Here is a 15,190-nt window from a genome sequence, read left to right as displayed (position 1 = left end):
AGAGCTTTAAAGTCGTTTGAAGTAAAACAAGTTTTTTAATTAAATTAATTCATCTGAGTCTTGATGAAGCTCGCTCATGTTCAGGAACCAGAACCGTGTTCGGGTCTACAACACGAGCAGGGAATGTGCATCGCATCTATAAAACGTGACGTACGTCTGTTCGCACGCATCTCAATCCTCCTGAAACTGCCGTCCGACAGTTTACTACAAATGTGTTTAGACACGCCCACAATCACCTGGTTTGTATTTAAAGGGCCAGAGTTTAGTTTAGTGTTGAGGAGAAATGTCAGAAGCAAAGAAGCAGCTGAAGAAGAGTCATTTTATTTTATGGACTGTGAACTTGAAGTCACGATTGATCAAACTGACAGATGATAAAGAGTTTTATTGACTATAGCAACAAAATTAAGCAGGTCAACGACAGGAAGTGACAGAAGCGATGAACACAGGCTGTGTCCAAATTCAGGGCTGCAGCCCACGAAGGGCGCATTTTACATCACAACGCTGTGTGAAGGCCGTCCAACTTCAGAGGCTCCTTCAAACACAGCCTGGCCTTCCCTCTTTTCGGAGGACGCACCGCTACTATCCTCCGCGGCCTCTTATATCCCAAGATCCTTTGCGCACCACTGCTCAGTCCCGAAACAGAAGAGGAAGCAAGAGAAAATGGCGACATCAAGTGGCGCAGACATGACATTCAAATTTAAGTAATGGGTTTATACTCAGTTTTTAGTCTTTTGAACATCCAACGCCAGATATGTTAAACTTCACATCTGGTGAGGCAACCAGGAAATACTCCGAAGGCTAGACCGTCCCATTTAACAACAGCCTTCAATGACGCGGCCTTCGCGGTCCACGAGGGCCGGGTCCTTCGGAGAGACCTTTGAAGGCCTCGTCCACCGTTGTTAAATGGGACGGTCCAGCCTTCGGAGTATTTCCTGGTTGCCTCACCAGATGTTCCCGCCCCTTACCCTTACGTCACGATTGTGAATGAAGAGATGCATTAAAGTCTGTTTTGGTTCAAATCTATCAAACGTGTACATTTATTTGTGTGTGTACAAAAATCAATGACAAAATGTGTCAAATCTAAATTGAATCATCAACATTACAAAATAAACATGAACCCATTGGTGAATAACAACTATATTTACCACAGCATCACCAGCATCACGTGTTGTAACTGAAAGTTAACATCTGGAGGTTTTATAGTCCCCTGAAGTTTAACATATCTGCCGTTGGATGTTCAAAAGACTAAAAACCGAGTATAAACCCATTACTTAAAGTGTAACTAAACCCCGAGGTTTTGGCTGAGGTGCATTTGGGCTGGAAATTCAAAAAATGCCTTGATTGTGGGCGGGGCTCCAGGAGCAGTTAAGACACGTCCAGTCACTCTGTGCAGCCTCCAACAGAGCACAGAGGGGCGGGGCCAACAGTGGTGGCTCGTGATGTAAGCTGCCTCCATGCCTCCATCTCAGCCAATAGCAAAATTCGATTGTAATAGCCGGGTTTCAACCCATAGGGGGCAGTCACTCTTACATTTTTACAACAAAATACACCAAATTGAAATACTTTGACTAAAATGTCAAGAGTTGGACCAGGACACATCAACAACACTACTTCATACCCAAATACATTTGTTTTCAGCAGAAAAAAGTGGTTTGGGGGTTTAGTTACACTTTAAATTTGAATGTCATGTCTGCGCCACTTGATGTCGCCACTTTCTCTTGCTTCCTCTTCTGTTTCAGGACTGAGCAGCGGTGTGCAAAGGATCTTGGGATATGGGAGGCCGTGAAGGATAGTAGCGGTGCGTCCTCCGAAAAGAGGGAAGTGAAGGCTGCATGTGAAGGAGCCTTTGAATTGGGACAGCCTTCACACGGCGTTGTGACGTAATTGGCCTTCAAATGCGCCCTTCGAGGGCTGCAGCCCCTGAATTGAGACACAGCCGGTGATCACACTATGATCACAATATCACAATATGATCACTGTGTGATCACAGTGAAGGTTTTAAACTGGAGATGTAATCCTGACAGTTGAGCTCACAACATCACACTGATGGACTGAACACACTGCTGCATGTTAACCTGGTGTTAGTCATGTGCAGCAGCAACAGTCTCTGGATTTCATACATTCACAAACCTGTGTGGGAAGTAGCATCACAACACTTTGAGTGTGTACACAGTGAATACATTTGGCTCCTGATGTGTTGGAACAGGTGAACAGGTGTCATTAAACCGCATCATGATGAGGCCCCGCCCCCCTGAGTTACTGTTGCTAACCTCTCAGTCTTTACATTCTGGGATTTTACATAAACAGTTTGCGGAGGTGATGGTTCAAATAACCAGTTCACCAAATAACCAGTTGTCAGTCGGTCCGACTCGTGTCTCCAGTTGATCGGACTCGTCCTCTCTGAGGCGTCTGTGTGACCTCAGTGACGTCACATCGCAGGCTCGACTTCGTTCACACTGAACATAACACCGCTCAGTGTCGCTTCATACAGCACGCAACCAAAACAGCTGTGACGGTTCACATCATACCTGTAAAGCCAAACACGTCTCAGCAGACTGTTTATAATCATAGTGACGCTGTTATAAAGTGTTGCGGTTGGTCCTGACCCAACAAACACCCTGGAAAGTGACAAAGACAATGACATCATCACCATCGTCACCATCAGTGAACAGGATGCTGTCTGACTCACCGTCACGCTGACTTCTCATTAAAGTTGGTGATTTTATTCTCTATATATGTTTCCAGAGACAAAAACTACAGCAACACAATAGTGAAGGAGACAAAGTGAATCTTTAGTCGATCACACATGTTCAACAAGGTGAAGTTGGTGCTCTGCATGTAACCCAAGGACGCTGACTGGAGAATCAACCTGACGTACATGTTTTTGATAGTGGGGGAAACCAGAGAGCACAGGGCGAACATGCAGCCTGCACAGAGGCCCTGCCACAGCGGGATTCAAACCAACGACCTGCCTCCAACAGTAAACGGCAGCCCTGCCTGCAGGACAGACAGGATGACACGTTTCCTCATATAAACTTAGGCATTCGTCCCACTTATTAAATAAGCATCATCTGAGATGCCAAAGACTCGGTGTTGTGTTAGGAGCTGACTCCTCCCGTCTGTTTGAACATGAACAAACCGTTTCTGGCTCATTTTGTGTTTCTAACGATGAGACAAAAGGTCGCAGTCCACCAAGATGATCGTGTTCACAAACTGACAAAATGTTTTTCCAACATTTGTTGAGTTTGTGCGATTATCTGAGAAGACATTTACAACCACAATCATCTGTCTCAGTGTTTTGTGGCTTTTCAGACTTTTCAGGTTCGAGTGTATTTTGAAATTTTAATATTTTCTAAATCTGACTCCTGACTCTGGGTTTGCTCACCTGCAGATGTCTCTGACTGAGTAGCTCAGTGTGTAGAGACGCTGCCTCCAAGCTTTGAGGTTGTGGGTTTGATTCTCGGGTCGCGCCGGTTCAGGAAACTGTTCTGGGTTGAATTTTGAAGGCTAAAGTCCAAAAGAAAGAGTGAAAAGCTCTGAGACCGAATTCATCTTTCTGATCAGACAGCTCAGGCTGATGGACGACTGCTCTGAACTTCAGAGGTTGAGGGTTTGATTCTTATGAGTCTCAGTGAATTTTAATGTCCAACACCCAAAGTGCGACTGAAAAGCACCCAGAGAAGAGCTCCCAGTGCGACGGGGAGTTGGTGGCACGGTGGGTTTGTTCACGGCTGGCAGCAACCCGAGGTGCTCGCACCGGGTCGAATCCTGCCGGCTGCCAGAACCTGGAGCCTCAGTCCTGCAGCTGTGGGAGAGGGAGGGGGCCGTGTCCCCTCCCGTGGTTTGTCAGAGATGGAAGCAGAGGGTTATGGGACAAAGAGTCATGGGCAGCTGAAGTTTTATGAAGATGTCTTGTTTTGAATGTTCAATTAGTTGTTAAGTTATAAACCACATGTTGAACCGCCAGACTAACACAGACATTTATTTCTAGTTGTTGTCAGTTAGCAAACAGGTGGACCACAGGTGTGCTCCAGGTAGGAGGGCTCACTGTCAAAGGAAGTGGAAGATTTTAGGCGATAAAGATGTGAGGTAAAGTCTTTTTGGAGACGGACGCTGTTCTCCAGACAGAAGTGTGATGACGAGTCGGTGGGACAGTTTCAATACTCAACAATAAAACATGAAGTCTGTTATCAACCAGTGTTATTAAATATGAAGAGATATTTTATTATCATGATGTGTTCGTGCAGCAGACAGACTCAGACATGAATGACTTTTAATAAATGAATGTCTCCTCCTCTTTTCTCTCTTTCTTTTAAATTAACATCACCCTGAAGTCAACATGCCCCCCCTCCCCCCTCCCCCCCTCGCTCAGCTGATCCCTCCCGCTTCATTAACAGATTTAATTAAACATCAAAGAGAGACATAACGGACAGGAGGCAGGGAAGGAAGGGTGAAAAGAGCAAAAAGACAGAAACCAGTGCAAAAGGAAGGAAAGGAGGAGGTATGGAAGGGAACAAAGGACATAAGAGAGGAAGTGAGGAGGTGAGAGAAGAATGTAGGAGATAAGGAAAGGAAAGAAGGAGACAGAAGAAAGAAAAGGACAGGAGGGAGGGAAAGTGAAAAAAGGGAAGGGATAGGGAAGGAAACAAGTGGTGACATAAGCAAAGAAGGAAGTATGGAGAGGATGGAAGGAGGAAAAGAAGGATAGTACAGACGGAGGGGAGGAGGAAGGATGTATAGGAGTATAAACTGTGTACAGTAACGGAGTAGAAATACTCAGTAATCAGAGTAGTGCAGTAACCGTACAGGAAATGACACGAGCTGAATCAGACCAATAAAAAAATAAAAGCCTCTGTGATGACGTCATCTCTGAGAACTCAAAGCTCCGCCCACTCCTGTCCCGAAGAAGATGATTGGTCAGTGTGATGTCAGGGGGCGGGGTCAGGCCTCTGTGGTGTCTGGTTTGGGCGACCTGGAGATCCACAGGTTTGATTGGTTGGCTGTGGTCTTGGTGCGGGGAGTACTGCAGAGAAAGGTTACGATCAATCAGTGTGATCAATGCGATCAATCAGTGTGATCAATATGATCAATCAGTGTGATCAATATGATCAATCAGTGTGATCAATGCGATCAATCAGTGTGATCAATATGATCAATCAGTGTGATCAATGCGATCAATCAGTGTGATCAATGCGATCAATCAGTGTGATCAATACGATCAATCAGTGTGATCAATATGATCAATCAGTGTGATCAATACGATCGTGTCACCATCATCATCATCAAACTGAATAAAGTCATGATGTTCAGTAAAAGCACCAGATTCAGCAAACTGTGCGCTGCAAGAAACACCTGAACTGATGCCAGGTATTGACTCTCTCTCTCTCACACACACACACACACACACACACACACACACACACACACACACACACACACAGGGCACTGAGCCAGTAGCTGCTGTAAATCATCTCCTGTTAACCAGACATCTGAGTGTTTGAGCCGTCATAATCACTGAGTAAGCACTGCACACACACACTGTGCACTCACACACACACACACTGTGCACTCACACACACACACACACACACACACACTGCACACACACACTGTGCACTCACACACACACACACTGTGCACTCACACACACACACACACACACACACACACACTGCACACACACACTGTGCACTCACACACACACACACACTGTGCACTCACACACACACACACACACACACACACACACTGCACACACACACTGTGCACTCACACACACACACACACACTGTGCACTCACACACACACACACACACACACACACACACTGTGCACTCACACACACACACACACACACACACACACACACACACACACTGTGCACTCACACACACACTGCACACACACACTGCACACACACACTGCGCACACACACTGTGCACACACACACACACTGTGCACTCACACACACACACACACTGTGCACACACACACACACACACACACTGCACACATACACTGCACACACACACACTGCGCACTCACACTGTGCACACACACACACACACACACTGTGCACTCACACACACACACACACACACTGCACACACACACTGTGCACACACACACACGCACACACACACACACACACACACACACACACAGCGTGCATCCTCAGCAGTATCATGGCCACAGTGTGAGCAGATTCAACAGGAGGAACAGAGGCTGCTGGGATTTGTAGTTTGTGTCAGTCCGACTCAGCTGTGAACGCTGCAGACTCTCCGTCCTGTCAGTGAGAGGACGCCTGAGACATGTTGGTGTGAAGGACACACTGTGACGTCCTCCTCTAGAGTGAAATACACACCATGTGTCCTCTATGAACTACGGCCCCTGTGAGGGTCTGTGAGCCTGCGAGGTCCTGTGAGGGTCTGTGAGGGTCTGTGAGGTCCTGCGAGGTCCTGCGAGGTCCTGCGAGGTTCTGTGAGGTCCTGCGAGGTCCTGTGAGGTTCTGTGAAGTCCTGTGAGGTTCTGTGAAGTCCTGTGAGGTCCTGCGAGGTCCTGTGAGGTTCTGTGAGGTTCTGTGAAGTCCTGTGAGGTTCTGTGAAGTCCTGTGAGGTCCTGCGAGGTCCTGTGAGGTTCTGTGAGGTTCTGTGAAGTCCTGTGAGGTTCTGTGAGGTTCTGTGAGGTCCTGTCCTGTATGTACTATGCTTTTTATATTCAGGTTTTCTCATTTTGTTTCTCTAACGTCAGGATTTCTGCTTTTGTTCCTATTTGAATCACATGTTGGACACAGTGGGTCTCTGACGGAGCTGCTGGTGTCCTGATTGATCGGACACTCTCGCCCCCTCTGGTTCTCGGCCCTTCAGCACTGTAGTGATGTTTGGCTCCTGAACATGTGTGATTCAGTCTGGCTGGTGTTGCAGGAACTCCACCATTTATTCAGTACATCACCTGAGTTCACCTGATGTTTCTGTACCTGATGAAGAGAAAAGCTGTTTTTAAAGAAAGCGTTCCGACGTGTTTTCAGTCTCTGGCCTTACCTTTGACTGAGCATCTGAACACAACATGTCCCAGAAGCCACCAGGATGAGCAGCAGCAGGGGGATGGTGGGGATGATCACGTACACCAGCAACATGCCTGAACAGAGACAGACAGAGACTGAGGTCATAGACATCATGTATCCTAAATCCAGAAATCTGTTAGCATCTCTGCTAACAGAACATAAACTCATCATTAAATGTCCACAGTTTAATTATAAAGCTCTTCATGTGTTAAAAACAGTTAGTGAGAAAACCTGAATATAACAATTGCTAACAAGTGTCTGAATGAGACTACAGAGGTTGTCGGGGACATTAAACGTCCTCACAGCGAACACGGAGACTCGTCTCCTCACTAGTCCGTCTTTACAGGCCCACTTTAGTTACACACTGTTCTCACTCTGACTTTACAACTTGTACATTAATCAGTTTATAGAAACCTGGATAGTAATTGTGCAGTAAGACGCTCAGTGGTGGAGACGTTTGAGTCATGTGACCGTGATGTCGTCTGTTTGTAGCCTAGCATTAGCTTTTTACTGCTACACATTTAATTTACACTTCAAACATCACAGAGTGGAGTTCATCTGTGGAGATTATCTGATGAACAGAACCTCCAGCCATGGTGACCTGAGGGGGGACCTCCTCACTGCCTGCAGGCTGTTGGACCACGCCTCCACCTGCTGTCGCCTCTGAAGACACACACAGACACACACACACACACACACACACACACACACGCACACACACACACACACACGTTGACCTCAGGGTGGCGCTATGACGGCGTCATCAGTGAGCTGTAGTTGGACCCGCAGCAGGAACTGATCGTGATGTTCTTCATTAGCTTCAGTTAAAATGTATATTCAGGTGAGTGTGTCCTCTGGTGGACTCACCTGTGCCCCGCCCTCCAGGTGTGTCATTGTGTTCCTTTACAAGATGGCTCTCTGAAAGACAGAAGTGTTTGTTAATAGAGTGAAGCTGATTGGCTGATGGTACCTGGTTTGTTAATAGAGTGAAGCTGATGGTACCTGGTTCGTATTTGCAGATGAAGTTGTGCTTCATGTTGCAGCGGTCGTCGTTCCATTGGTAGAGGTAAGCCCCGCCCAGACCAGGAAGTGCAGTTGGTTGATGGTACATGACAACGCAGGCCTCTCCTCCACAGGACGGCTCATCAAAATACCAGTTCCTACATCATCATCATCATCATCATCACCATCACCATCATCATCACCACCATCACCATCATTACCATCACCATCACCACCATCACCATCATCACCATCACCACCATCATCACCATCACCATCACCACCATCACCATCACCACCATCACCATCATCATCACCACCATCACAATCATCATCATCACCATCATCATCATCACCACCATCACCATCATCACCATCATCATCACCATCACCATCATCACCATCATCACCATCATCACCACCACCATCACCACCATCACCATCATCATCACCATCATCACCATCATCATCATCACCACCATCATCACCATCACCATCACCATCATCATCACCATCATCATCATCACCACCATCATCACCATCACCATCACCATCATCACCACCACCATCACCACCATCACCATCATCACCATCATCACCATCATCATCATCACCACCATCACCATCACCACCATCATCACCATCACCATCATCACCATCATCACCATCATCATCATCATCATCACCATCATCACCATCATCACCACCATCATCACCATCATCATCATCATCACCATCATCACCATCATCATCATCACCACCATCATCACCATCACCATCATCACCATCACCATCATCATCATCATCACCATCATCACCATCATCATCATCACCATCATCACCACCATCACCATCATCACCATCACCATCATCATCATCATCACCATCATCACCATCATCATCATCACCACCATCATCACCATCACCATCATCACCATCATCATCATCACCATCATCACCACCATCATCATCACCACCATCACCACCATCACCATCATCACCATCACCATCATCATCATCACCACCATCATCACCACCATCACCATCATCACCATCATCATCATCATCATCATCACCATCATCACCACCATCACCATCATCACCATCATCATCACCTCCATCACCATCATCATCATCACCATCACCATCACCATCATCATCATCACCATCACCATCATCACCACCATCACCATCATCACCATCATCATCACCACCATCACCATCATCACCATCACCATCATCATCATCATCACCATCATCACCATCATCATCATCACCACCATCACCACCATCACCATCATCACCATCACCATCATCATCATCACCATCATCATCATCACCACCATCATCACCACCATCACCATCATCATCATCATCACCATCATCACCACCATCACCATCATCACCATCATCATCACCTCCATCACCATCATCATCATCACCATCACCATCATCATCATCACCATCACCACCATCACCATCACCACCATCATCACTATCATCATCATCACCACCATCATCACCATCATCATCATCATCATCACCATCACCACCATCATCACTATCATCACCATCATCACCACCATCATCATCATCATCACCATCATCATCATCATCATCATCACCATCATCACCATCATCACCATCATCACCATCACCACCATCATCACTATCATCATCATCACCACCATCATCACTATCATCATCATCACCATCATCATCACCATCATCATCATCATCGTCATCACCATCATCACCATCATCACCATCATCATCATCGTCATCACCATCATCACCATCACCACCATCATCACTATCATCATCATCACCACCATCATCACTATCATCATCATCACCATCATCATCACCATCATCATCATCATCGTCATCACCATCATCACCATCATCACCATCACCACCATCATCACTATCATCATCATCACCACCATCATCACTATCATCATCATCACCACCATCATCACCATCATCATCATCATCATCACCATCACCACCATCATCACTATCATCACCATCATCACCACCATCATCATCATCACCATCATCATCATCATCATCATCATCATCATCACCATCATCACCATCATCACCATCACCACCATCATCACTATCATCATCATCACCACCATCATCACTATCATCATCATCACCATCATCATCACCATCATCATCATCATCGTCATCACCATCATCACCATCATCACCATCATCATCATCGTCATCACCATCATCACCATCACCACCATCATCACTATCATCATCATCACCACCATCACCATCATCATCACCATCATCATCACCATCATCATCATCGTCATCACCATCACCACCTCTGGTGCTCGACCTGCTCCTGTGACATCACTCACCTGAAGGAGGCCACGCTGCCGTCGGTCCAGTGGTACAGCTCTGGACAGGAAGTGAATGTGTTGCTGAGTTCTGCCCGAGTTAGACCGATCCAGAAATCACCATCTGCTATGCCTCCTCCTCCTCCTGCACCTCCTGCTGCTCCTGAACGCAGCTCCTGGATTCAAACAGGAGGAAGATGAGAGGAGGAGGAGCAGATGAAGATAAGGAGGAGGAGGAAGGTGAGAGGAGCAGATGAAGATGACAGGAGGAGGAAGATGAGAGGAGGAGGAAGATGAGAGGAGGAGGAGGAGGAGGAGGAGGAGGAGGAGGAGCTGGTGTGTGTCTGACCTGCAGCAGATTTTCGATGTCTCTCTGCTCTGCCTGGCTCTCGATGCTGAGCAGCGAGCCTCCGTCCATCTCACAGGCCTGACGAGCCTCCATGAAGGCAACACGGCTCGACACGTCATGGAAATATGCAATCTTATAGCAGGGACGCTCTGGACCCCCCAAACACACCGTCTGACCTGAGACAGAGACAGAGGCCCGGTTCACACCTGCTGTCACCAACAGACCTGAGTGATCGATCAGTTCACAGCTACATCAACCTGCACTGAGTGACACCTGTGATGTGATGTCACTTCCTGCTCTGTATGAAACAAACCCGTCCATCACTGAGACAAACAGACTCCATGTTTCTACTCAAAGACAGAAAGAAGTTCATGCAGAACATTTGCTGAATTCACAAGAAGGAACAAATCAGTCAGAATCAGTCAGAGACAGAGTTTCACACAGTTTATAAAGTGTCTCCAACTCAACAACTCACTAAACTGACACATTTGTTAAGGGAGTCTGGGGACAAAGAAGTCGCCTATACTGGTTACTGGTTAGTGTGTTTGTAAAATGTGACATGTTTAGATCAATAAAATGTTTCTTCTTTCATAAATTGAGTGTAAATGGTGAAATCAGTGTAAACAGTGTGTTCAAACAGCTGCTAAATGTTGTGGCAGGTAAGACTTTAGCACTTTAGACACAGAAGCAGACAGGCTGGTACAGCCATGCTGCCACAAACTGACACTTTTTACAAGGAAACAAACAACTTACTGTTTAAATTTCATGCTGAATTTACAAGAAGGAGACAATGATTCAGAGTCTGTCAGAGACAGAGTTTCACTACGTTACAAAGTTTGTTTTAACTCAACAACTCTTAAAATCACCACATTTGTTAAGGAAGTCTGGTTCAATGGTTGGATCAGATGAATCTTCTACATGAAGCTTTCCTCCTTGCCTGATGGTGTTTATGACATCATCACTGTTTTGTGACATCATCGCTATAGTAGTGACATTATCACTGCATAGAAACTGTATTCTGAGATCTTTACAGCCGAGTCACTAAGCTGTGTGTGTGTGTGTGTGTGTGTGTGTGTGTGTGTGTGTGTGTGCGCGTGCGTGCGTGCGTGCGTGCGTGTGTACAGCTGCAGTGATTAATACTCAGTCTGGTTAAAACGGCTCACAGAGCTACTTTAAGTGATTAGCTGGATTCTCTTCTGCACCATCATCACTTTACTGTTAGAGCCACTAAAGAGCTCCATATATATCTGTCTACTGTCAGCCTGTCTGTCTCTCTGTCTGTCTGTCTACTGTCAGCCTGTCTGTCTCTCTGTCTGTCTGTCTACTGTCAGCCTGTCTCTCTGTCTGTCTGTCTCTCTGTCTGTCTCTTTGTCTGTCTCTCTGTCTGTCTCTTTGTCTGTCTCTCTATCTGTCTGTCTGTCTACTGTCAGCCTGTCTGTCTACTGTCAGCCTGTCTCTCTGTCTGTCAGCCTGTCTGTCTGTCTGTGATTCAGAGACTTGGCCAGAGACAACAGATGTTTGTACAACACTACACAGACAGTGAACATGAGTCATCATATCTGACATCATATGAATAATAATAATGGATGTGATGGGACGCAGTAAAAGCAGGAGACAGTGTCCTCTCCTGTCTCTTTACCTCAGGACAGGTGAGATGATCCGATACGTTGAAGATTGTATCATCACATCAAACTTTAACTGTCTTTAGGTTTCATGTTCAGCTTCGTGTTGTGACATCATTGTGTCAGTTCAGAAGTTCTGTCTCCACCTGGTTCTGTCTCCAAACACAGCTGGAAAATGTCCCGACGTCTCCTTTAACATGACTGTCAGCTCATAAACATGGAATGTGGACGTACATCTGACTGATCTGTTCACAGTCTGGGCTGCACCACCTGCTGACGACACCACGACCCACCTCAGCACCCCATAAACCACAACACCCTGTCTCACACTGTCCGTCCTAATCCGTCCCTTCATCTGGATCCACAGCGAAACTCAACAGGGTCTGTTCTGGGCCGGGACACATCCTCAGCCTGAGTCTGGTCCAAACGTGTTCAGTAGTTTTTGTGTAATCCTGCTGACAAACCAACAAACAACCAACAAACAAACCAACAACAAACCAACAAACAACCAACAAACAACCAACAACAAACCAACAAACATCCAACAAACAACCAACAAACAAACCAACAAACAAACAACAAATAAACCAACAAACAACCAACAAACAAACCAACAACAAACCAACAAACATCCAACAAACAACCAACAAACAAACAACAAACAAACCAACAACAAACCAACAAACAACCAACAAACAAACCAACAAACAACCAACAAACAAACCAACAACAAACCAACAAACATCCAACAAACAACCAACAAACAACCAACAACAAACCAACAAACATCCAACAAACAACCAACAAACAAACCAACAAACAACCAACAACAAACCAACAAACATCCAACAAACAACCAACAAACAAACCAATAACAAACCAACAACAAACCAACAAACAACCAACAAACAACCAACAAACAAACCAACAACAAACCAACAACAAACCAACAACAAACCAACAAACAAACCAACAAACAACCAACAACAAACCAACAACAAACCAACAAACAAACCAACAACAAACCAACAAACATCCAACAAACAAACCAACAAACAAACAACAAATAAAACAACAAGAATACAACAGCAAACCAACAACAAACCAACAAACAACAAACAAACAAACCAACAAACAACCGACAAACACAAACAAACCAACAACTAACAACCAACAAACACAAACAAACCACAAACCAACAAACAAACAAGTAACAAACAAACAAACCAACAGCAAACAAAAACAAACAAAAAACAACAAATAAACAAACAACAAACCAAACATTGGTTGTTTGTTTGTTTTTTGGTTGTTTGTTTGTTTGCTTGCTTGTTTGTTTGTTTGTTTGTTTGTCAGCCAACAGGTTTCCACTAAAACTACTGAACAAATTTGCACTCATTTGGATGGAGGACGGTCTCGGCCCGTGTAGACCACATCGAGTTTCGGTGCTGGTCCAGATAAAGAGACAGGTCCAGGATGTTTTGTGATCTGAGACGTGTTGAGTTCAGATTAAAGCAGGTTTGAACTGCAGAGTGAAGCCGGCTCGAGTCTGATGCTTCGTTACACCTGATTGAATAAATGGGTCTGCTGCACCTTGACAGAGGTACACACTCTACTGTGTTTCGTGCCAGGTGATTGTGGAAAAGCCCATCTGAGGGTTTTTATGGATCATCTGCAGCATTCAGAAACCTTTAACTTTTACTAAACAGCAGAATAACATCATTTACATTTCAGGTTTACATTATTCACCAAGCGAAGTACTGAAACCTCTGATTCACAGCTGGAGCATCATTTATGATCTCAATGTTTTCACACAAACCAACACTGAACCTCATCCTGTCTGTGGAGAAATGACTGCTGAAGCATTTGAGCTTTGTTTTGGTAACTCACCGCTCACCACTCGTGCTCCGTTCACCTGCACGACCCCGAAGATCAGCAGCATCACCGCCTGCACCGCCTGCACCGCCTGCACCGCCGTCATCCTCAGAAATAATGAAATCTTGTGAGGAAAGGACAGAATAAATCCTCACTGTCTGCTTCCTTTAAACACTTTGAAAAGTGGATTTTCAGACTAAATTTCAAAATAAAAGCACCAGTCCTGGCTGCCTGTCGTCTGTATTTTCATGTTTGCTCTGCGGCTTCACTTCCTCTCTGCTGCTCTTCAGTCTGATGAAGCCGAGGAGAGTCTGCTCACATCAGCTCTCTCTCTCTCTGATCGATCGTCCCACAGATGGACCCTCCTCCGTGAAGCCCTGGGGGGCCACACACACACACACACACACACACACACACACACACACACACACTTCACTTTAATTCACTTACACACACAGGAAGCTGATTGGTTCCCAGCGCAGCAGCTGATCAATAAATGAAACACCCTCTGATATCTGCTGCAGTTATGACAAACACCTCAGATCTCTTCCTCCTCATTGATCCATCACACACACACACACACACACGCACACACACACACACACACACACACACACACACACACACACACACACACACGCACACACACACACACACACACACACACAGATTGACCAAGTTTCCATCTGCTTCCAGTCTTTGTGCTAAGCTAAGCTAAGAGTTTCCATCTGCTTCCAGTCTTTGTGCTAAGCTAAGCTAACAGTTTCCATCTGCTTCCAGTCTTTGTGCTAAGCTAAGCTTCATTAAATAAATGTTGTGCTGGTTGTTTTGTTTCCCGTCTTGTCCTCTGACAGAAGGACAGGAGACATGAAGACAATGAGACACAGCAGACTGAAATTAAACCATAAGTAGCGTGATG

At 45.6% G+C, this 15,190-nt stretch overlaps 1 protein-coding gene across 2 annotated transcripts; it reads right to left on the bottom strand.

Annotated features, from left to right (window-relative positions):
- Window positions 1-4,378: 4,378 nt before the first annotated feature.
- chodl (chondrolectin) lies at window positions 4,379-14,570 on the bottom strand. 2 transcript variants are annotated; one of them, XM_084339987.1, is made up of 9 exons: window positions 14,490-14,570; window positions 14,287-14,395; window positions 10,778-10,953; window positions 10,450-10,604; window positions 8,066-8,223; window positions 7,931-7,981; window positions 7,649-7,726; window positions 7,041-7,137; window positions 4,379-5,023 (listed from the first exon to the last, which is right to left on the bottom strand). In XM_084339987.1, exons 2-9 carry the CDS (start codon window positions 14,375-14,377, stop codon window positions 4,942-4,944), a joined length of 888 nt encoding a protein of 295 aa, XP_084196113.1. In that variant the 5' UTR covers window positions 14,378-14,395; window positions 14,490-14,570; the 3' UTR covers window positions 4,379-4,941. The 2 variants fall into 2 exon arrangements, with proteins under 2 accessions (XP_084196113.1, XP_084196112.1); XM_084339986.1 differs by having other exon boundaries at window positions 14,287-14,554.
- Window positions 14,571-15,190: the final 620 nt, after the last annotated feature.

Source organism: Pagrus pagrus, assembly GCF_965226575.1.
Source record: "Pagrus pagrus genome assembly, chromosome: 20".
Taxonomy (NCBI): domain Eukaryota; kingdom Metazoa; phylum Chordata; class Actinopteri; order Spariformes; family Sparidae; genus Pagrus; species Pagrus pagrus.
Note: the sequence above shows the minus strand (reverse complement) of the source record. Positions and strands in the feature narration are given on the sequence as shown.

What these genes read in the sequence shown, in the direction of transcription:
- chodl (XM_084339987.1), bottom strand. Translation starts at nt 14,377, where the DNA reads ATGACGGCGGTGCAGGCGGTGCAGGCGGTGCAGGCGGTGATGCTGCTG. An exon ending in ACATCGAAAATCTGCTGCAG is followed by an intron (nt 10,605 to 10,777) that starts GTCAGACACACA and finishes GTTTGAATCCAG; the next exon opens with GAGCTGCGTTCAGGAGCAGC. An exon ending in GGCAGCGTGGCCTCCTTCAG is followed by an intron (nt 8,224 to 10,449) that starts GTGAGTGATGTC and finishes ATGATGATGTAG; the next exon opens with GAACTGGTATTTTGATGAGC.